The sequence below is a fragment of the Sceloporus undulatus genome, chromosome 1, assembly GCF_019175285.1.
Source record: "Sceloporus undulatus isolate JIND9_A2432 ecotype Alabama chromosome 1, SceUnd_v1.1, whole genome shotgun sequence".
Lineage (NCBI taxonomy): Eukaryota > Metazoa > Chordata > Lepidosauria > Squamata > Phrynosomatidae > Sceloporus > Sceloporus undulatus.
In genome coordinates this window covers 70,508,355-70,532,742 of record NC_056522.1, presented here as the reverse complement: position 1 = coordinate 70,532,742, position 24,388 = coordinate 70,508,355, and the positions used below count along the sequence as shown (strand labels likewise).

Here is a 24,388-nt window from a genome sequence, read left to right as displayed (position 1 = left end):
CACAGCATAGTGATTTGAATGTTGTACTATGATTCTGGAGACCAGGGTTTGAATCCCCTTTGTTTGACCATGAAGCCCACTGACTGACCTTGAGCAAGTCACACTCTCTCAGCTTCAGGGAAAGGCAATGATCAACCTTCTCTGAATAAATCTTGCCAGTAAAACCCCATGATAGGTTTGCCTTAGGATTCTTCACTAGAAAGTGATATGATCCTGTCTGTTGATATTGGTAAACTTCCAGTTTATTATTCCCTGAGGGATACTTTGCTTCTTTAGCCTGAAAGCTTGTATCAACCAATCTTTCAGTGTTATTTAAAACTGTCAAAAGTGTATATAATAATGCGAATATTGCATGACAATCAGTATACAGTATCTGAATCTACCAAACCAAATTATTTAAAATATTTCATAGTTGGTTTTTATTAAAATAAAAACACAAACATTGTTGGCACTAATCTCAGTTAACAAAATATGAATGGGTGGATTAACATCAGATTTTGAATAAAATGATATTTAAAAAGTAATAATAATGTGTCTGTCAACAAGCAAACGTTTTTGGTATGCGAGTCTCACAGAGGCAAACATGCTGGTTTTTCAGTGACAGTCTAGATAAGTGGGTGCAGTCTCTGGGATGCTTGCTTGAAGGACTTTGGTTTTGGGGTCTTGAATTCTGATGTTCCCTGTCTCAACTAACTCCTTTTCCTCTATATATCACCTTCCAAGTTACTATTGCAGTAGCAGCAGTGTCAGCTTCTGAGGCCCCCACTTCATTTTAGACAGGGAAGTGTGATGTTCTCTGATATTACTTCTGACTGTCATGGTTCTATTATGCAAACAGATGGGTGTGAAAGACATTGGAAGTGTCTTACATTGGTTTCGACTGGCATAATGTATCATTATGCAATCATTAATGTAATCTGAAGTGTTGGTGATCATCTTTGAAGACCTAAAACTCTTGGGATTTGTAAATCTGCTGTAAATTTGCATTTGCATTAAGGCAGAAGTGTGTTAGGTGTAACCTGTTAACCACATGCAGCTCCAAGGCCTTTTCTGGGGTCTGCACAATTTTATCCCTCCCTTGCAAATGCACTTTTCAAACTTTTCTGATGTCTCCCAGTCCTTACCACCCCTCTAAGGCACTTTTTTTTTCTTTTCTTGTTACAAAAAAAGTGGATTTTTCTGTACTTCTAGAAGTGGTGGTTTTGATCAGAAACTGGGCTCAAGGGCTCCCAAACCTGCAATATTGTGAAAGCCTGAAGAACAAAACCAAAAGAGGTTTTCGAAGGGGGAGCTAATGCTGTCTACAGAGGGGATCAAAGGTAGAAACCAACCCCTCAACCTTCTGAATTTTTCCATCAATGAACTAGTTGTGTCTTGGTATCCTTCTTACCTGATCCAAGGTGAGATGGGTGGTTGCAAATGATAGGAGGGCTTTCCCCTGGTAACTAGCCTTTAGAATAGTCTCCTTAGTGCAGCTCACCTGAAATCCACTGATTGCTTTGCAATGACAGGTAGACTTGCCTCCCCGCAACAAGGGCTTTTATTTTCCATGGATCAGCTGAGTTCTTGCATTATTTGAGTTTATATGTTATTTTTGTTAGCTATTCTGGAAATACTAGCTGTGGAAGAGAAGCATATAAGCCTTCAAAGTAAATAAATAAAACAATAGAGCAGCCAGGGTTGAGGATGCAGGAACTCCAGGTGCACAGGTTATAATATTCCACCCAGTCTTTCACTGAACAGAAATAACACACAACCTTTTCCCTCACTTTATCTTATGCAGATTCTGTAAGGCATCATGCAGTGCATACCATGGTAGGACTAGGGATGATGGGAATTATAATAGAGCATATCTAGAAGGCTAGGCATCAGGTTTGGGAAGGATGGTAAAAAGGCATTACCAGGGGTAATCAGCTGCTAATGGAAATTGATATTTTAATGCAGGTAGAATCATAGAATCATAGAATCATAGAGTTGGAAGAGACCACTAGGGCCATCCAGTCCAACCCCCTGCCATGCAGGAAATCCAAATCAAAGCATCCCTGACAGATGGCCATCCAGCCTCTGTTTAAAGACCTCCAAGGAAGGAGACTCTATCACCCTCCGAGGGAGTGCATTCCATTGTCGAACAGCCCTAACTGTCAGGAAGTTTCTCCTAATGTTCAGGTGGAATCTCTTTTCCTGTAGCTTGCATCCATTGTTCCGGGTCCTGTTCTCTGGAGCAGCAGAAAACAAGCTTGCTCCCTCTTCAATATGACATCCCTTCAAATATTTAAACAGGGCGATCATATCACCTCTTAACCTTCTTTTCTCCAGGCTAAACATCCCCAGCTCCCTAAGTCGTTCCTCATAGGGCATGGTTTCCAGACCCTTCACCATTTTTGTTGCCCTCCTTTGGACACGCTCCAGTTTCTCAATGTCCTTTCTGAATTGTGGCGCCCAGAACTGGACACAATATTCTAGGTGGGGCCTGACCAAAGCAGAATACAGTGGCACTATTACTTCTCTTGATCTAGACACTATACTTCTATTGATGCAGCCTAAAATAGCATTGGCCTTTTTAGCTGCCGCATCACACTGTTCACTCATGTTCAACTTGTGGTCTACTTGGACTCCTAGATCCCTTTCACACGTAGTTTCATTCAGCCAGGTGTCACCCATCCTATATCTGTGCATTTTATTTTTCCGCCCTAAGTGCAATACCTTACATTTCTCCGTGTTGAATTTCATTTTGTTAGCTTTGGCCCAGCTTTCTAGTCTATTCAGGTCATTTTGAACCTTGATCCTGTCCTCTGGGGTATTAGCTATTCCCCCTAATTTGGTATCATCTGCAAATTTGATAAGTATGCTCCCAATTCTGTCATCCAGGTCATTGATAAAGATGTTGAATAGCACTGGGCCCAGGACAGAGCCCTGTGGAACCCCACTGGTCACTTTTCTCCAGGATGAAAAGGAGCCATTGTTGAGCACCCTTTGGGTTCGGCCGGTCAACCAATTACAGATCCATTTAACAGTTCCTTTGTCTAGCCCACATTTTACAAGCTTGTTTGCAAGAATGTCATGGGGAACTTTGTCAAAGGCCTTACTGAAATCAAGATATACTATATCCACAGCATTCCCTTCATCTACCAAGCTGGTAATTTTATCAAAGAAAGAGATTAGGTTTGTCTGGCATGACTTGTTTCTCTGAAACCCATGTTGACTTTTTGTGATTATGGCATTGCCTTCTAGATGTTCACAGACTCTCTGTTTAATGATCTGCTCCAGAATCTTTCCTAGTACTGATGTCAGACTAACTGGACGATAATTGTTGGGATCCTCTTTTTTCCCCTTTTTGAAGATGGGGACAACGTTTGCCCTCCTCCAGTCTGCTGGGATCTCTCCTGTTTTCCAGGAGTTTTCAAAGATTATTGCCAATGGCTCCGATATTACATTTGCCAGTTCTTTTAATACCCTTGGATGGAGTTCATCTGGTCCTGGAGACTTAAATTCATTTAGATTAATAAGATATTCCTCTACTATCTCTTTACTTATTCTGAGCTGAAATTCCTCTATTCTGTCCTCTGCTCCATTATCCTCAGGTTGAGCACCCTTTGCCTTTTCTGAGAAGACTGAGGCAAAGAAGGTGTTGAGTAATTCTGCCTTTTCTCTGTCTTCTGTTAGCATTTTGCCATCTTCTCCACGCAGTGGCCCTACCGTTTCCTTCTTCTTCCTTTTGCTGCGGACATATCCAAAAAAAAGCCCTTTTTATTGTTCTTAACCTCTCTAGCAAGCCTGAGTTCATTCTGCGCTTTAGCTTTTCTGACTTTACCCCTACACATGCCTGCTATTTCTTTGAATTCCTTTTTTGTGATTTCCCCCTTTTTCCATTTCTTATACATGTTCCGTTTCAAACTTAGCTGGGTTGAAAGTTCCTTAGTCATCCATCCTGGTTTCTTGAGACACCTCCCGTTTTTCTTTCTCACTGGAACTGTTTGAAATTGTGCCTTCAGTATCTCCCTTTTGAGAAAGTCCCATCCGTCCTGAACTCCTTTATTTTTTAGTATTTCTGACCATGGAATCGCTCTCAATACTTCTCTAAGTTTACTGAAATCCGCTCTCCTAAAGTCTAGGATGCGTGTCTGACTATGCCTGGCTTCTCCTTTCCACTGTATTTCAAACTCCAGGAGAACATGGTCACTTCCACCTAATGATCCCACCACTTGCACCCCATTAACCAAGTCATCCTTGTTGGTTAGGATCAGATCTAAAATAGCTGACCCCCTTGTTGCCTCTTCCACCTTTTGGACCATGAAATTGTCTTCCAGGCAAGTGAGGAATTTGCTAGGCCTTGAGGATTTTGCAGAGTTTGACTTCCAACAAATATCAGGATAGTTGAAGTCGCCCATCACTACTACATCTCTCTTTTCTGACTGTGTGGTCGTCTGTTCTAGAAAGATATCATCCAATTCCTCAGTCTGACTTGGGGGTCTGTAGTAGACTCCCACCGTAACATCCTTGTTCTTTCCCTCCCCTTTAATTTTTACCCAGATGCTCTCCACCTGGCTTCCATGATTGATGTCCTGGATCTCTTCACTGGTGTAAATATCTCTGACATATAGTGCTATTCCTCCTCCTTTCTTGTTTGGCCTATTTTTCTTAAAAAGCTTATACCCCTCTATTTCCACATTCCAATCATGAGACTCATCCCACCAGGTTTCAGTGATGCCTATTATATCATATTTGCTTTGTTGTACTAGGAGTTCGAGTTCATCTTGCTTATTTCCCATGCTCTGTGCATTAGTGTAGAGACATCGCAGACCATGGTTCCCTTTTACTTGCTGCCTGTGCAAGTTTTTTTGCCTCCCACTGTTGGGTCCTTGCACTTTTTTTCTTGTTTCCTCTATGTCAGTTTGACTATTTTCGCCATCCCTTTCGCCTTCCTTAATATTGTCTCCCTTCCCCTCGGAACTCAGTTTAAAGCCCTCCTGATCAGGTAATGTAGCTTCATAGCAGGACACTCATAGAAACTGCACCTCTTTTATAAATTTAGGAAAAAAACAAGAGCCCTCATTTATTTATTTATTTATTTTCTTATTCTGTTGGGGTCAAATTGAATTCTCCTTCTGCAAGGATAACTAGTTTAGTTAAGAACTCTCATTCTGTGTATATATGGTGTACTCAGGCTCACTCACTCCTTTAAGGAACTAAGCATCCCTCAGTAATAATGAAAGAGCATCACTTTTCAGGACAGGGCCTTTGTTTTTCACATGAGTTAGAAGAAATGAACTTTGCAAATTGTTACTCAGACAAACAATGTATAAAGATTTCGATTAAAGTCTTGAGGATTTTTTAGAATCCCAGTGGAATACCTTTCTTGTAACTTATAATAGCACTAATATGCCAATGGAATCTTCCTCTCTGTACTTAAAACATTACTCTGTTAGGTGATACTGTATTTTGTCGATTTTTGTTGTGGGCCTTCAAGTCTTTTCTGACTAATTGCAACCCTAAGGTGACCCTATAATGGGGGATTCTCAGGAACATTTTTGTGGGGTGTTGCCTTTGCTTCCCTCCATCGTCTCCATAGTCATAGTGCAATTCTCAAAGCACTATACCACGCTGGCTTCCTTTTTTGTGTATATTTTTTGCCTTTAGGTGCTGGAGCAGATAAGCAGGAAAAAGCAGCTTGATACCAGTTTTTCTAAGCCAGTTTGAAACCCAGTTGCAAATAGGGAGCATGGTCTGCTCCCAAGACGGGGCGAATATCCATGGGCAGTCCACACCGTACTGCATCAAGCTGCAAGTAGTGATTATTATTATTTTTTGCCTCCCCCACAATGCATGCACACCATCACAGGAACACTGCCAATTATTTCCCTTCTCCTGCCCAGATACTATCCCATTGGATTCCCTGCATGACTGGCGATGTGCCTGACCACACAGTCACAGGTGTGATGCATCACTGATATAGTACGTTGGTGTGCTAAGTGACATGTTGGCAAAGCACAATCATGGAAGCCTGCCATCCATGCCCCCCTCCCTCTTCTCCCCGTGTTCCCCTGTTGAACTGTCTGGTTTGTGTATGTTGTAATTAAACCCACTGCATTATTGGTGACCTGCCATGTTAATCCTACTTTCACGTTTTTGCTTTCCCAGATCCCCACACTTGTGTTGTGCTGTTTATATTCTGGAGTGATGATCTGCATTTTCTGTGTTGAGGTGGAGTATTGGAGCTTCTTTTTGCTCTGGTTTTTAGGCCCAGAGCACGGCCTAGAGGCAATTTCCATCTGGTTTTGCCTCATACATTGTCTGTACACCTCAGCTTCAAGTCTCTTTGAAGACACTTTATTTTGCCAGTGTGGACAAGCCCTAGGCTTAGCTTTTTACTGTGTTAAAACAGTACAGGACAGTTGAAAGGAATATCTCATAAAATTTTATATGATCCTCAGTAGTGGTGGATGGCTTCTGTGTCGGTTGGATGGAGACTCTGCTCTGGATTTTCACCTGAACTTTAAAGGACATATTCAAGGTGATGAAACATAGCCCCCAAGTAGTTTCAGCATCATGGGTAACTCTTTTAAATTTTAGATCAAGGCCCAGAGGAGATTCACTGTTTCACTGATATAGAATCCAGTAGTTGCCACTGGGGGACTGTGAAGAATATGGCAGAAAGCCATAGTAATGGAGTGGAATCATTTTTCTTTGTAAGAAAGAACAATGTGGAACTATTTGATTTCCCCCCAGGTTTTAAAAGGCCAAGGCAGGTTGGTGGGAAAGCAGCAAACTACTCTTTCTGTCTGGAAATGCAATTTCCCATTGACTTGCTCATTCGTGAATAATTGTTACCCATATAGGTAAGCAATGTATAGTAGATCTTTGCATGGAAAATATCATTAACCACAGAGGTTGAGCTGGAAAGGAAGCCATGCCACAGTGTAAGAACAATTAAAACTGTACACAGTTTAATCAATCCAATCAGTTCAATCTCAATTTGTTTATGTCTTGTGGTGGGTCAGTTTTAAGGAGTATTTTAATAAGTGGATCTGGAGTTCAGAGCACACATTTATGTTTGAGGTTATTTTGATTCTGGTGTTATAAAGGATGTTCCCAAATTTTCTTGTTCTCAGTGAGAAAGAGTGAGAGAAAACTGTCAGCTGCTGCAAGATTTCTTGTCCATGAGCAAAAAACAAGACTGAATTTTCATATTTGTTGGGCTATTTGCACAAAAACAATGTGTTTTGTGCAGAATCAGTATATTTTGCATAGATTCTGTGTATTTGGTACAAAAATGGTTTTTGTTTGCAAAATATACATAACACCATTTTTAATTTCAGAAAATACATTATTTGAACAAATGATTTTTTTTTTTTTTGCAAAGTAGTCTCAAAATATGAAAAATCATTAAGACATGCAAAGCCTCTTGTAGTCTTGCCAATTGGGGGATTATTTGAGATGTTTAATTGTATGGGAGAATGAAATGAGTATTGCTAATTATGTGTTGTTTTAATGTAGAATTGGAAGGATTTAATTTATTTAAAAAAACAAATGTATCATCTCATATGTCCTTCAATATTTTCCCAGGCATCTACATAGCAATTTTGATAAGAGCATTATCAGAAGATGGTTTATTAGTTTATCTAGCTGGACAATAGCACTATCTGAGGATGCTTTATCACTGTAGTAAAATTTTGGACCAGATTAAAAATGGAGTTTAATTGATTTGATGTATGTTGCTTTCCTTTTCTTTTCTCTTCTCACCCTGCCACAGATTTCTTGGATTTTTTATTCAAGTTTTATAAGTCTGATACTGCATTTTAATAAAAATGCAGGGGTAGCTATGTTGGCCATACAACATAAAACAACGATGTCCAAATATACATTGTGGTGATCCCTTATTCAGCCAAGCAAAAGGCACAAAATGCATTGCACTAATTTTTGAAGCCTACTGGCTCCTTCATCAGGCAAAGATGGAAAAAAGATTTCTTTCAGTGAACTTGTAGGCATTGTTACTAGTAAACAATTCCAATTGCTTTACTGTATTTATGTTTCAGAGGGAAATTTTTGAGAAAGTAAGCCCAATTAGTTTGTTCCCTCTCACATAGGAGTCCTCTGTTTGATGACCTAATTCTTCACTGCAGAAATAATCTGGTTCGACACCACTTTAACTGCCATCGCTCAGTGCTATGGAATTCTGAAAACTGTTGTTTGTTGTAGTACCAGAGCAAACAAGCTACAAATTCCATGATTCTTTAGCACTGAGCAATGGCAGTTGAGGTGATGTCAAACCAGATTATTTCTGCCTTGTGGTTGCAGCCTCATTATCTTTGCTTTAGGTGATAACAACACCTGAATTCCAGCCCTTGCATGGCCAGGAAGGGGTATGGCCTCTGTCTGTATGGGCCTTCCTCTGGTACCACCTTAGACATAACCTGAAGCAAACATCTCAAATGAGATGCATGCTGTTGACCTTAACACTGTCACTTTTCTTTCTTTTCTTCATGAGGAAGCTAGTCATCTCACCTCCTGGAGGGGTTTAGAATGAAATCTCCAACTAGCACTAGTGGAATATCACACAGACAGGGTAGTTTAATAGCTGGCATTGTTTCCCTTACTTGTCTTATGAAATATTGAACATTCAGAATATACTGCCACTGCTTTAGGCAGGATGCAGAACTAGAGTGACCTGTAATCTGATTTGGAGTGGCACTTCTGTTCTCTTTTGAGACTAGGATGTTTTGATATTGCCCTTGTACAAATACTTATACACATCTTAGTGTAAGTCCTACATCCTTTCCCACATACACATATCCATCCTAGCATATTGAGTTGTGACATTCTTGCATTCTGATAGGCTTAAACTGTTTTAGAATAATACTACAGTAATATTTCTACTGCTACTATTGGTAGTAGTTTAAGTCTATCAGGGCTGATGTATTTATAGGAGGTGCATAATAATCATAATAATAGATCTAATACCTTGAAGGTACCAGCTCCCACTTGATCTTGGAAGCTAAGCAGGGTCATTGCTGGTTAGTCTTGGGATGGAAGACCACAAGAATACCAGGTGATGTAAAGCTATAGTTCAGGGGAAGGCAATGGGAAATCACCTCTGAGTATCCTTGCTTAAGAAAATCCTTGAAATTAATTGGGTTGCCATAACTCAATAGATTACTTGATGGCACCTATGCACAACTCTCCTTTGTGGTTTGGACATCTACTTACTAATTTTATTTGTTCTACTAGAAATAAGAAGGCAGATTATAGTTTTTAATTAATATTGTTTTTAAATTTGTTCTTAGCCATCTGGAGTCCCATTACTGGGAGAAAGGTGGGATATAAATGCATAAATTAATAAATTAATTAAGCAAAACAACAATGATGCTTACATTCCACTGATCTTCTTTGAATGATATTTCCAATGGTATGCTTGAACAAAGCTTCCATTCATTTTTGTATATGCAATTTGTAAGTGCATGGTATTCTCCTTTTTAAAGGGGGTATAAGAATGCCTTTGTCAATATTTAGATTTCTGTATCTTAACAGGAATGGACACCTGAAATACTGTTGAATTCACTGGAACTCTTCTGTGCTCAGCAACTGTAAAATGTTAAAGTGAAATGTCTAATTGTTATAGTTGCCATAGTGGAAGATCTAAATTAGAAAATGCTGCCCCAAGGGAAATTTTCTTTATTTGAAAAAGTATTTTATTTAAATATATTGCCAGAATATGCAGCTAGAATAAGAAATAGTGGTTTCCTGTGAAGTTAATACTGTTTTATAACCTGCTCCCCTCTCACTACCATATCTCTAGGGAAATTTTACAAATGCAATTATAAAGGATAGTAAAATCTGAAAGTTTCTCATGGAAATGCCATTCCCTGTTCTGCCTCCCTAAATCAGAGGAAGAAGAAAATAAATTTTAATCTTGTAGATGCTGATAGTGCATGCAATCATATTCTTCTGCCTAATCATTTGAATCAATTCATAGGGCTATCAGAAAGGACAGCAAATGACAGCTACTTTTAACAGTTTCTAGTCTGGTATTGGTATTACCATGAACGAGAATCTTTGAATGCTTAATTAACTGACCCTAAAGGTAAACAGAGTCATCAGAGTAATAAATTTCTAATGGCCATGCTGGTTCAGCATATGGGAAAATGCTCTTTTTGAGGTTTCTACCTCCAACAAAGGTTTTAAAAGTACTGTAATTGGATGAATTTTACCTGTACACCATTTAAATGTTTTTCCAGATGTAGCAGCACAGAGACTTCTTGAGAAATTTTTTTTTTGCCTAAGAAAGGGGCCTGTGTCTTCACAGAAGGCAGAGATACTCTGGATCCCAAGAAAGGTTACCTTACTGCTGCTAATGGAGTTTAAATTTCATTGTCCTTGGTTCTAACATGGCAAAGAAGGGAGTAACCTTCGCCTGCATTCATGTTCCTTTAGAGTCTAGACCAACTGAAATACAGGACAAACAACATCTAATATAAAATGTAGGCTTGTGACTCCAACATCATCACTTTTTTCTTCTTGTATGATTTTTAAAAAAACATCTTCTGCCTGATGAAAAAGCTAGTGGAGCTTCAAAAACTTGCATGATGTGTTTTGTGCATTTTGTTTAGCCAGTAAAGGTATCACTCTTTTGTGGGTTTTGTTGTATCTTTATTGCACAGGCATTCTCATTGTTCTTTCTGGATGATTTGTGTTTGCAGCCATAGTTTAAAGATAGTCATGTGAATATTTTTAAAAAATGAAACTTTATTATTAAAACTAAAAATAGATATACACCGGCACAGAAAAAAAGAAAAAGAAAGAAAACATACAATTACTACAAATACCTATAGGCATTAATAAACACATACTAACATACACACAATAAACATACTAAGAGTAAACACATTAAATGACATCCAACGCTCTTCTGTTGCCGTCATTAACTTAACCATCCACATTTCCTGTTATCATATAAGGCTAAGTAATTGTTAGGGAAGCATTCCCAACATGTTCATTTGAAAGGAGTGTCCTTAAGTGACGACACGTAAACCCGAAATGTCCATAGGCAATACACACTTTATTGATTGGCAAAGACGACAGCACACCAACAGATGGTGATAAAATTGCTGCCGCACCCAATAGCCATTTCCAAAAGTTTTTATAGTAAAACACAGTTCATTGTTTACATAGCATTAGCTTAATTGGCTATTTAGTACACACATGATTATACAACAGGCAGTTAATTGGCTATTGTCTAAACAACAAATAATTGGTCGCATTTACTGTCACGTATTTTCTTATTGGCTCTACATTTGCTATTACATTTGCTATTACATTTGCTAGGAGTCTGGAATGCAAAGAGATACTAGCTAGGATGATCCTGTTCCCTTCAAGGCCACAGCAAAGGGAGAGCATTGTATTCTCAAAGCTCTGGCGAAGGGAGGGGTGCGTGTGTGCAGTGTGAGTGTGTACAGTGGACACACACAGGAACAAAAGGTAGGGGCCATCATAGCCCATGCACTTTTACTCTGTAGCTCATTCTATGAGTCTACTGTAACCACTGATTCTTTTGCAAAGCCATGTACAGAAGCAGAAAGCAAGAAAGCATAAGTTCAGCCATATTTATGTCCCTCTCACAATTAGAGAAAATCTTCCTCAATTTTTCTATTCTAGTGCCCGAACTGAGGACAAAGGAAAGATATAATAAATAATAATAAATTGTTCATTTATTAACCGCTTTTCCAACGATCAAAGCGGTGTACAGAAATTGTTAAAAACAGACAATAAAAACAGTAGAAACCACATTTTGAAAGTACATAATTAAAATGGATTAAATGCGACCAAAATTTAAAACATCCAATGACATTCTTAAAATCAAGAATCATAGGTACTATACATCAATATGAAATGAATGAGCACATGAATTATAACTAAACCATCCATCCATTACTTTATTTATACCTCTCCTTTCATCCAGGCTGGAACTCAAGGTGGCTTACAAAAAGGCAGAGAATACAATAAAACATATCGTTAAAAACATACAAAATCAAGATTAAGACAGTATTAACTAACAGAATTAAAATCAATTAAAACCATACTTAGAAACAGATAAAATCACTTTGTTTTTGTGGTCCTGAAGTTGTTTCTGATTTATGGTGATGCTATCGTGGGGTTTTCTTGGCAAGATTGGTTCAAGATAGTTTGCCATGGCTTTGCCCTGAGGCTGAGAGGATGTAATTTGCTCATGATCACCCAGTGGGTTTCCATGGCCAAGCAGGGGATTTGAATCCTGGTCTCCAGAGTCATAGGTTGCAACTGCACTGCAGAAATAATGCAGTTTGGCACCACTTTAACTGCCATGGCTCAATGCTGTAGAATTCTGGGATTTCTAGTCTTTTGTGGCACCAGAACACTCTGGCAGGGAAGGCTAAATATCTCACAGAACAATAAATCCCAGAATTCCATAGCATTGAGCCATGGCAGTTAAAGTTGTGTCAAACTGCATTATTTTTGCAGTGCAGATTTGACCATGGTCCAACATTCAATCCATTACATCACTATAACACCATGAAAAATATTTCCAAAAGCTTGCAGGAAAAGAAAGGTCTTAGCCTGTCACTGTAAAGAAAACAAAGGAAGGCTGAGCCAACCACCTTCTGCCTCCATACTTTTTCAGAACCTGGTCTTTGTGGCACATGCAGAAATTTTCATGCTGGTGACCCCAGTCTCTTTACTTTGTTCATCCAAGTACATACTCAGAACTGCGTGTGCATGTTATCATGTAGGAACTGGAGTCCATGGTCATCCTAGTCTCCAGAAATATGTTTACACATGTACAGATGAGATCACTAAATATACAAAACCTTTGATGTTGTATAAAATGTGCTTGTTAAAATATTACATACCTTAGATGCAATCTCTGCTACTCAGATGTAGCGGCGGTGTCATTAATTATTTGAAAAAGAAGTGGAACTGTTGACTTGGTCCTGAACAAACATTTGGATGAGACAAAAGGTCCTGAAGAGTTTCCTCATTATGTAGACTTTTTGTTCTCTGTAGCAGCAGCTATTGGGTGGAATGACCTTTACTGACTGAGGATGATGATGTAGTGGAAGGGACATTTTTCCACTTGACCTTTACACAATGTGTCATCTTGTCCTGTAGCACAGAAAACAAGATGCAATTGACAGATTTGATGGAATACTAACCTGACAGAAGCTTATTGTTCGGAAGGATATATGTGTTGAAATGTGGACCCTGTAGCGATAACATAGCAAGCTTTCCATGTAGTAGTCAGTACAGGGGGAATGAATGATGGCACAGAAGTGGCTACTCAGTATGCTATGCAAGACATTTTATTTTAATCACCAGTTATCTCCTTTTTAACTGAGCTTCAGTTTCTCACAATATATTTGACATTGTCTATCCCAGCCTTCCTCAACCTAGTGCCTTCCAGATGTGTTGGCCACAACTTGCCATGCTGGCTAGTGATAATGCTAGTTGTAGTCTGACATGTCTGTAGGGTACCAGGCTGGAGAAGGCTGGTCTGTCTTACTCAAGAATGTTACACAGTAAATTACTCAGATTCTGTGTTAAATTTCATGGATGCTCAGGTTATTTACATCAGTCATGTGGCCCTACAGAAGTCTTTCGACTGTAACTTCATTGGTTTGTTTTATCCCTGTTGGCTTTCACATTTCTCATCATTGGCTATGTTGGCTAGGGCTGATGACAGTTGCAGTCCAACATCATCTGGGCTGCATGACTTCCCCTTGATTTACATGCACAATTAAAGGCCCTGGTTTTGATTTTAAAGGGCCAAATAGTTTAGAACTAGGATAGCTTAGGTACAACCATCTCTCTTATAAGCTTAGCTGCTTGCTAACATAATCTTCCAGGTCCTGCTCTGTAGCCGCACTGTTGGTATCTGAAGTAAGATAGTTGGTTATACAGGGCTGGACATGTTCAGTAGGGGTACCAAGACTGTGAGTATTGGTTTGTTTTATCCTTTTTGGCTTTCAGACATCCACATTTATTGTATATAGTGGGACTTGATTGGGGCTCTGGTACCAAAGTCTAGCAGATACCAAGGGCACATTATATTGCTTTTAAATTGGTTTCCTTTTTTTGGAAGCTTCACAACATACTTTCTATTTAATATGCATTAATTGAGGGTTATTTTTGTCACTACCTATGAAAACTTTTCCCCAAAAGAAACCTCTTCTGTAGTGATCAATGCCCCAGTTCCTCTGTCCCTCAGTTTTTGCCATGCATGCTCCAAAAATTGTCTCACTGTACCACCTGCAAAATAAACCCCCTTCTTGCCACTGGGTAGCTGTGTAACAGACCTCTATGATGCTAGTCAAATACTCCAAAAGCCATCTACCTAGTGGCAGATCTCAGGCAAACAATACACTGATTGGATTGTTGGTAAAATAAAGCAAAAACATTTCCTTCCTCAAATAAACTGTTGTTTCATTATCATAATCATATTTGAGCCTAATAAACTTTAATGGACTTCATTGACTGATGCACTAAAGGGACAGTACTTGGACAAAAGCAGTAAGAATTGCTAAGAATGATCAATTTACAGTTGTTGTTTTTTAAATTGTTTCTTCAAAGCCAATGTGTTTTACAGGTGCTGAGTAAAAAAACAAAACAAAACAAATCCCCGAAGCTACCTGGTTGTAATTTGCCTTGGTTAATGTCCTCTTTAGTATTTACTAGATCTCTAAAGCTGCATCCACACTACAGAAATAATGCAGTTTGACACTGCCTTAACTGCTATATTCTGTGGAATCCTGGGATTTGTAGTTTGTTGTGGCACCAGAACTCTCTGAAAGAGAAGGCTAAATATCTCACAAAGCTACAGATCCCAGACGTCCATGGCATTGAGCCATGGCAGTTAAAGTGATGTCAAACTGCATTAATTTTGCAGTGTGGATGCAGCCTACGTTTTATGTGGATGTATAAAAATAAATAAAAAGGTTACACTTGTATTTGGGTTTCCCAGTATAATTTAACTGGGTGGACAGGCAATTCAGATTCTGGATTAGAACACACTGGTGATTGAATGGGACTCAGAATTAAATCTCCAAGTCAGGGATCACACTTAATCATGGACTCCATGCACAGGCCTAGTTGAAAACTTTTTTCCCCCTCTCCAGGAGGTTTGGGAAAAATATTTTTGGAAAAAACTCCTTTCTCCAACTTTGCTGTATCAAATTTGCACATCCTCACAGCTGTATATCAGTTTTACAAAAGAAGCAGTCATACTTCTCTCCCATCTCCACCTTCTCATTCCAGATGAGCGTTTTTGCTCCCTTACACAGTGCCCTTCTCAAAATTAGGGGCACTTCTTGCATCCAAATCTATATCGTTCCATTCAGATCAGCTGTGGTTCAGATGGCTTTTCTTTTCCCTGAAGCACCTGGCCAAATTTCCCCCTTAAGAATGTAACAATTGTTCAGAGAATAGCTGCAAAGCTGAGCTGATAAGCATATTATCAAAATGAAAAAAATGGAGAGTCATTATGGTTGTAAATGATGAAAGAGTTGGATGGTCTTTTGTTGCTCAAAAAGGAAAAGAGAAACTAGTTTTACTTTCACTTGAAAGGAATATATTAAAATACACTCTATGAAATTGCAAAGCCTCTATAAAAGAACAAAAAGGGTGCTAACTTTTTAAAGTGTCAGCTACTAAAGGAAAATAGGCACTTCCTTTATGCAGCAGAACATGAATATCATTTTCAAGTATGCCTTTTATCTAAGTTCTCAGAGTTTCACCGATGTTAATTCAGTCTAAGAGATAAAGGCCTGAATGCGAAGTATTCAAAGGGGGAATTTAGAGTGAGACCACATAGTTGGAAGAGGGTCAGGGCAGAGAATAGATGACATGAGACATAACTATAGAGGACAAACTGGTAGAATAGTTCAGTTCAGTTGCACACACTACCAAACTCTTAAAACTTCCTAGTACAGCCATGAACTGCAGTGTTAATAACCAGTAGTAGTTCTAGGGTTTGGGAATTCCCTATGCAAGGCAATCTCAGGCCCAGTACAGATGGACAGGGAGCGGCGTGCACGTGCTGATTCTAGGGTTCCAGAGTGCACACCAACTGTACCCTCCTGTCCACACGGTGGCCATCATGATGACGTGGCCACCGCGCAGCATCCAGACGTCACTTCCAGAAAGTGGTGTCATAGTGGCGCCCTTTCCTCTTTACAGCACCGCAAAAAAGAAGCTGCTTAGACAGGCTTCTTTTTGGTAGTATGTAGGTGCTATGCGTTGCGGCTGCTGCCACACCGACAAGGTGGAAAGACAGGCGGCACGGAGCTGTCTGTCTATACCGGGCTTCACTGGGCAAGGCAATCTCGTAACCTGGAAGAGGCAGGATGTACAAACTGTGGATCCCCTCACACTCCTTTGGACCTCCATGAGGTCAAAGGACTTTCATGTCACTCTTGGATGCCTAACCTGAAGAGTAGGTGAGGTTAAGGTTATATCGTGGGAGGACGTGGGGATGGAAGTTTGCTTGAGCTTCATTGGTAGCTTTTTGCCTCAAGCAAATAACAGGGCCCACTGCATGTGACTGGGATTATGGCAAAGGCAAAGTGTTAACACTGTGTTCAAGAGCTGGAAAAAATTAACTATCCGGACTATAACTCCCACGATTTGGGGGATTCTGGGAGTCTTAGTCCAGAAAAAGTAAGGGGCTGTACATATAGGTGGCATGCAGCCGCCCCTTTACTGACTGGATGGGGGCTGTGGCAATCTCATGCCATGGCCCTGATCCAGCCTCTGGAGAACGCAAAAAGGAGCTGCAAAAAGCGGGTCCTTTTTGCACCCTCCAAGGGGTGCCATAGCTGTGGAGGTGTGGCTTTATGATGCTCCTTTGGTGCTGCATCATGTGGATGCAGCACTGGAGAAGCATCATGATAGTGTATGCAATGTAGACTGGTGCATGCTAAAATGTTGCCCTAGGGGCAGAGTTAGCATGTCCAGCAGGTGGATGCTGTGAACTATTCTGCCGGTTTGTATAGGCCCTAAGTTATCCAAGCTGTTATTCTCCATGCTGAATTCTTAGTTCTGGTTACCACCTCACCTGTTGGCTTATTTGGTTAAATAGAACCATGGGCAAGTTGCATGTTTAATGTTTAATGTCATGCCTAATTTGGCCCTAAGAATTTGTCTACTGATATCTGTGAAACAAAGACTTCCTGTTACATTGCAACCCTTTCCCCCATGTTTCAAACTTAGTTTCTACAACTTTGAAAAAAATAAGCTAGAGTTTAGAGAATGGCTACCATTTGGTCATTTTTTAAAAATTAATTAATATATCTTTATTTTACAAAGCTTGCATTTTTACAAGATAAATTTTTACAAGACTTTAGCTTACCTTTAATGTATGTCGGTTGTATTTTTAGCAACATCACAATCAGTTAAAATAATTTGTAATGAGAAAGATGTTAGCCTCTGATGTACCTCTATGTGTGTTTCTACACCAAACTTTTTTTACATAAAGTACAGCCCTGCATCATTTGACAATCTGGTTTTCACTTTGTTTTTCTAGCTGATAAATATAGAAGAAAACTTGAAGAGTTGGAGAAAGAGAAATGTTCACTTAAATTTCAGCTTCCATCTCGACATCCTTCAATTAGCAGCCTTTTGGACAGGTTCAAAGCACAAGTTCAAATAACATTGGATGGGGATGTTCCTAGGTAAGTGTATTGCAAGCTATAGAAATTGTGAGTCTGGGATGTAACACAACACAGAACTGAAACTAATACACCCCTGACTTGCATTGTTACCACCTCTCGAATAAATCAGGAGACCTAATATAATGTAATGAATGGTTAACAGGTTGAACTGTGAATCAGTAGAGTAGATCTTGATGGGCTTAAAAGAAGCCACTGAGCATATTGGGGCTGTGCAGACCACTCCTTAGGGGCGGCCCCTTTTACAGTCAGATCAGGGCTGTGGCAACCGCATGCCGCAGCACCAATCTGGCCTTTGCAGTAACTGTTTTTTGCGCCCTACAACGTGCACAATAACTGCAGCGCCGCAGCTTTACAGTGCTCCTTCGGTGCAGAGTCATGCGGACGCAGTGCCAGAGGAGCGCCATGATGCTGTGCACTGTGTGGTGTGGCGTGCGGTGCCATGCTGCCTGGGGTGGAACGGGCGTGCATTATATGGGGCGTCCGCTCCCAATCCGACCTTTCCTGCTGGTGTGCACAGCCCTTCAGACAACATTGTAACCCAGGGATCTATGGAAAGGCTGCCTTGTCAGTTATGAGCTTCATATTGATTTCTGCTTGGAGTGGGAGTGATGAAATAGACCACTGGTTCTTAACCTTTTCTTTACCAGGGACCCCCTTGAAATATTTTTTTTTGTGGCCATGGACCCCCAAGACTTAATTCATGATAGTGTATAAAATACTGTCCTTACTATACACCTTGTTTTGGGACAGCTGGGATTGCCTTTTTCTCCATGTGTGCTTCAACTGCAGGAGAAAGAGACAGGTCCTGACTCCTGGGAAAGACACTGTGGCCCCTGGACCACAGGTTAAGAAAAGCTGAAATAAACTAATCCTTAGTTTACTCACTGTGTTGGCCAAATGCCTATGCAGCTCCCTTTTTAGTTTGTTTCTCCTAGAACAAATTAAAGACACAAATCAAAAACAAACCCTGGATTCATTCCACAGTCTAGTGATGGCTGAAGAAGAAGTCCTCTGGGTGACAGTTGCCACCCGACTCCTGGTTGACTGGAGTAAATGTCTCACAAGGGACCTATTTGTTGTTATTGTTAACCGCCTTTGAGTCAGTTCTGACTCATGGCGACCCTGTGGATGAGACATCTCCAAGAATCCCTATCTTCCACTGCCTTGCCCAGCTCCTGCAAACCCTTGCCCACAACACCCCTGATTGAGTCCATCCATCTGGTTTGTGGTCTTTCTCTCTTTTTTCTGTCCTCTACTTTTCCTAGCATTATTGTTTTTTCTAGTGATCCATGCCTTCTCATGATGTGGCCAAAGTACAATAGTCTCAACATGATTGTCTTTGCTTCCAAGGAGAGCCCTGGTGTGACCTATTCGAGAACCCATTTGTTTGCTTCTTGGCTGCCCATGGTATCCTAAGTACTCTTCTCCAGCACCACATTTTGAATGAGTTGATTTTCTTTCTGTCTGCTTCCTTCACTGTCCAGCTCTCACATCCATACGTGGTAATTGGGAATACAATCGCCTGGACGATTCTGACTTTGGTGCTCAGTTGTATGGTTTGGTCTTCAGTATCTTTTCCAGTTCTTTCATAGCTGCTCTTCCCATTCCTAGTCTTCTTCTTATTTCTTGACTGTAGTCTCCATTCTGGTCAATGTTTGATCCTAGATATGGGAATTCTTTAACTATTTCATTTTCCTTGTTGTCTAGATTGAATTTGTGTATTTCTTCGGTTGTCATTATTTTTGTTTTCTTTATGTTCAGCATCAGACCTGCCTTTGCACTTTCATCTTTGACCTTCCTTATTTAACTGTTCTAATTCCTGAATGTCTTCTGCTAATATTATAGTGTTGTCCGCATATCTTAGGTTGTTAATGTTGCTTCCTCCTGTCTTAACTCCTCCTTTTTCTGATTCTAATTCTGCTTTTCTTATGATGTTCTCAGCATATAAGTTAAATAAATAGAGTGATAAGATGGAGTCTTGCCTGATCCCTTTGACTATTGGGAACCACTCTGTGTGTTCTGACGGTGGCCTCTTGTCCTTGGTACAGATTCCTCATTAGGATTATCAGATGTAGTGGCACTCCCATGTCTTTGAGTTCCTTCCATAGCTTTTTGTGATCTATACAATCAAATACTTTACTGTAGTCTATGAAACACATGCTGATTCTTTTTTTGGAATTGTTTGGTGCATTCCATTAGCCATCGTATGTTTGCAATGTGGTCCCGAGTGCCCCTTCCTTATCTGAATCCTGCTTGAACCTCTGGGATTTCTCTCTCCATGTATGGTTGGAGTCTGTGCTGGAGAATTTTGAGCATTATTTTGCTTGCATGTAAGATTAGTGCTATTGTTCTATAGTTGCTGCAGTCTTTTGAATGTCCTTTCTTGTGGCTTGGTATGTATATTGAGCGTTTCCGGTCTGTTGGCCATTGCTTTATTTTCCATATTTGTTGGCATATTTCAGTTAGTACTGAAGTTGCATCTGTCCGTAGGCATTGTAGCAGTTCAATTGGGATGTCATCTGTTCATGGTGATTTATTTTTCACTCATTTCCATTATTGTAGATTCCACTTCTTAGAATTCAGGGTTCATCTTCATATGGCTCCTCATTCCAAATATTTATTCCCTCATCTCTTTTGTATAACTCTTCTGTATATTGCCTCCAGTGTCTTTTTATTTCTTCTTGTTCCTGTATTATGTTATTTTTTTCTCCATAGAGCATCCCTGCCCTCAGTTTGAACTTGGCTTTAATTTCTCAAAATTTTTTATAGAGGTGTCTCATTCTTCCCTCTTTGTTGTTATCTTCTTTTTCTCTGCATTGGTCATTGCAGTATTTCTCCTTATCCCTGTGTGTCAGACGTTGGACAGTTGTGTTCATACTTCTGGCTTTGTTCCTATCTCACTTTGCTTTTGCTTTTCTTCTTTCTTTTATTGTTTCATCTGTCATCCATTGTTTCTTATCTTTCTTTTAGCTTTTTCTTGCATTCATCCTTAATTATGTTTTTGACATTTGTCCACCATTCCTCAGCCTCCTGGTCGATTGTAGGCAGTAGTTCAAATTTTTTCCTTCATTATCCTTGAATTCATCTGAAATGTTATTCAGGTCATATTTTGGTACAATGATGGTTTTTGTCTTCTTCTTCATCTTAACTCTGATTTTTGTTATGAGCAATTCATGGTCTGTGCCACAATCAGTTCCTGGTCTGGTTTTGGTCACAAGGATAGAGTTTCTCCATCTTCTACTTCCAGTTATGTGGTCTATCTGGTTTTTGTGTTTACCATCTGGTGATGTCCAGGTGTATAATCTCCTATCGGGTTGTATAAAGCAGGTATTTGCAATGAATACATTATTGGCCTCACAGAATTCTATCAGATGCTTCCCTGCTTTATTTCTTGTTACTAATCCAAATCTTCCTACTGTTTTTGATTCTTCTTTGTTGCCGATTTTAGCATTCAAATTTCCAGTAATAGTTTGAAATCTTGTGATGGTGTGTTGTCAATTTCTTCCTGGACTGCATCATAGAATCTCTCAATTTCATCTTCATCTTCATCTGTGGTTGGTGCATATACCTGGATTATTGTGTTGTTTATAGGTTTATCCTGAAGCTTTATTGATAATATGCAGTCTGACTTTGAGTTGTATTCTTTGAGTGAGTATACAAGTGAGTACTGTATATACCTGAGTATACAAGTCATTTATATGGGAGGAGAAGATCCTGTAGGTAACCAGGACCCAAACCATGTAGCTAATTTATGTAGTTTTGAATACTCAGTGTAAAAGTGGTAGAACTGCAAAAGATCTGGTGATAATGTGTGCTGATTTGGGTGTACAGACAAATAATACAATCACTTTCTTTGTAAATCCCACAGGAGCAAGTGCAAAAGATCATAGCAGGCAGGACTCTAGATACTTTGTTGTTGTGATTAAGTGCCTTCAAGTCAACCCCAACTAATGGTGATCCTATCCTTGGGCTATCTTGGCAAGATTTTTTGAGAGGAAGTTTACCATTAACTTGCTTTAAGGTTGAGACAAGGTGACTTGCTCAAATTCAGCCCGTGGCTTTACATGTTTGAGTGGGGGGGGGGTGCAGATCCTGATCTTACAGAGTCCTAGTCCAACACACAAACCACTGTACCGCACTGGCTCTCCCCTTTGATATTTTAATGATGTACAAAGGACGTACTGTACAAACATGTTCTATTTTGTGGAGGGCTGCTCTTTATTTGAAGGGGTAAGGAATAATGCCTTCCTGTTTCAAAAGTTTTCTGGTCTAAATGCAGTTTAAAGCAAAGTGCCCTAAGAAGGGAGAAGACCAGGAGGCTTAAAGCAATCTATCAACAGTTATTATCTGTACAATAGACCGAGCAGGTCTGCAGCTCATTATATTCCTAACTATGGTGAGAAATATTATTCTATTTAAATTATAGTAATTACTTTCAAATTTCCATATGTATATTTACATTAGTGCATGCACATTTCATGCAGATATGTGCCTTCTTGTTCCTTTTGGGGGCGTGTATATGTGATTACTCTATCATGCAAATGGTTAGAGTATTTGGGGGTGCCAAATTAATTGTCTAAAATTCTAGATTGTTACATACAGCAAATATTGAAGATTTCTTTCTTTGCTATGTCTGCTCATTATCATTCTACTCCTTGGAATAAATATGCTGCATCTCAGGGGATTGTCTCTCTCTCTCTCTCTCTCTCCCTCTCTCCCTCCCTCTCTCTCTCTCTGTGTGTGTGTGTTTTCAATATACCTGCCTTCTAGTTCTAGACAACTGCAAGAATTTTTCCATACTCATTTAGTAAGATTCATAGTTTCAGTGAGAATGGCAAGCAACAGCAATTTTGTCCATGTCCCTGCTTGATTCTTCATGAATTCTTATACTCTCCCAGCATGTCAAGCATTTGTACTATTGGAAACTGTGATCTCAAGGCTTATTTCCAAACGAATCAAGTTCCATATGGCTATCAAAAGTGACTTAGGTAGTCAAAGGACTGAACCATGAAACAGTAACTGGAATGAATTCGGTTGTATTAGACAAAGGAAAGAACAGCTGCAAAAGTTATTGTCTTCTCTAGAAGATGTTCTTGGATTAACATATTAAACTTCTGTAACTAAGCCAGGGGTGGGGTAATGCATGCTGCATGTGATCCCTGGGGCATCTTGGTACTCCTCTAGACCACCATCAAATCCTTCAAAGACTCTTCAGACCCCTGGGTCCTACATGAAAATTATAGAGAACAAAATTGCCCCTGAATGACAAATAATCATAGTAATAATAATAAAAAATGGAGAGTGGCAAAGCTCCCCCAGGCCCTATAAACATGAAAATTGGAGGCAAACAGCTAAAAATAGAAACTAGAAATGACATTTTTTTGTTTTTGGCAAGTTTTCAATTGGTGTGGCCTGCTTAGAAGGAACTTCAGCAGCAAGCATTCTCTTGCTTTCCACAGTCGCTCACTTTTAGTGTTAACAAGATGTTTAGCCTCTTTATTTTTCATATACTAAGAATGGAAAAGGTGTGCATGCATGTATATACCAACACAACCTGGCTGTTAAGTGTAGGAATAGGTTCCCCTCCCCAATCTTTCTGCATAGTTTCTATAAATAGGTAGTGGTTTCATGAGGCAGTAATTAACTAGCAACATAACCACCATTAAAATCTAATTTCCAAGTTATTTGTTTTTTGTTTTCAAGAGGAGACCTTCATATTATAGAGTGTCATCTGGAAATAGAATAGTTTCTGACTAACCAGTCTGACTAACATTGATATTCTGTGCCTGTCTGCTCAAATGTAAGTCCCATTTGGCAGGATTTACCTCTTGGTAAGAGCATACAGGACTGCAGTCCATTTTATCCCTTTGAAAGCTGTTTTAGTTTAAGAAAACTTAAAGCACAAAAGAGTTTTGGGGAACTCTGTGTGCTCTTTTTCTGTTAGCAAGGTGCTGAGTTTTGATTTCATTGTGTTAGGTCAAAAGGCTGTTAAAAGGGCTAACACTTTGAAAAATGCAGTTCAACTGATTGTGGAGTTTTTGTGGTTCAAGGTTTAAGTGCTGGAGAAATATTTGAAATATGTGACAAATTCTTGACTTGTTTCTGAGATATTTAGTTTAATGTATAGGGCCTACATGTATTGGATTTTGGAAGAGCATGCTGTATTCAAACATTGTGCTTATGTGTAGATTTCCAGATGGACCTGTATGTCCAATCAGGGGGTTTAAAGTGTAATTTTAGCATTCCATTTTGTAGAAAAAATAGTTCTGGAAGATTATCAGGTGTGTCTGTTTTAAATAAGTTTATTATTCTTGCTTGAATGAAGTGTGGTTGGAGATCCAGGAAAGATAAAAGTATATACTTCTTCACAGAGTTTACATAGTTTGAAATGTAGAATCTGCTACCACAAAATGTAGTGATGGCTGCCAAGTTTCGTGGCTTTAAAAGGGGCTTAGACATATCCACACAGCACAGGGATTTCTCAGATGCGTACTTCGTCCAGTGCCAGAAAAAATATTATTCTCTATATCTGTTACTGATGAACACAAAGAGAATTGTATGGCATGGGCAGGTTTACTCGTTTCTGTTTTATTGTTTGTATGTACAGCGCTGTGCAGATCTACAACGCTATATAAATAAAGCATAATAATAATAATAATAATAATAATAATAATAATAATAATAATAATAAT

General features: G+C 39.4%; 1 protein-coding gene across 1 annotated transcript in view; it reads left to right on the top strand.

Moving 5' to 3' along the window:
* The window catches only part of DISC1 (DISC1 scaffold protein), a 267,571-nt gene that overhangs the window by 61,734 nt on the left and 181,449 nt on the right, over nt 1-24,388 (top strand). Inside the window, exon 6 of the mRNA XM_042456717.1 lies at nt 17,549-17,696. Coding sequence (XP_042312651.1) covers nt 17,549-17,696 — 148 coding nt within the window. The remainder of the gene's footprint in view (nt 1-17,548; nt 17,697-24,388) is intronic.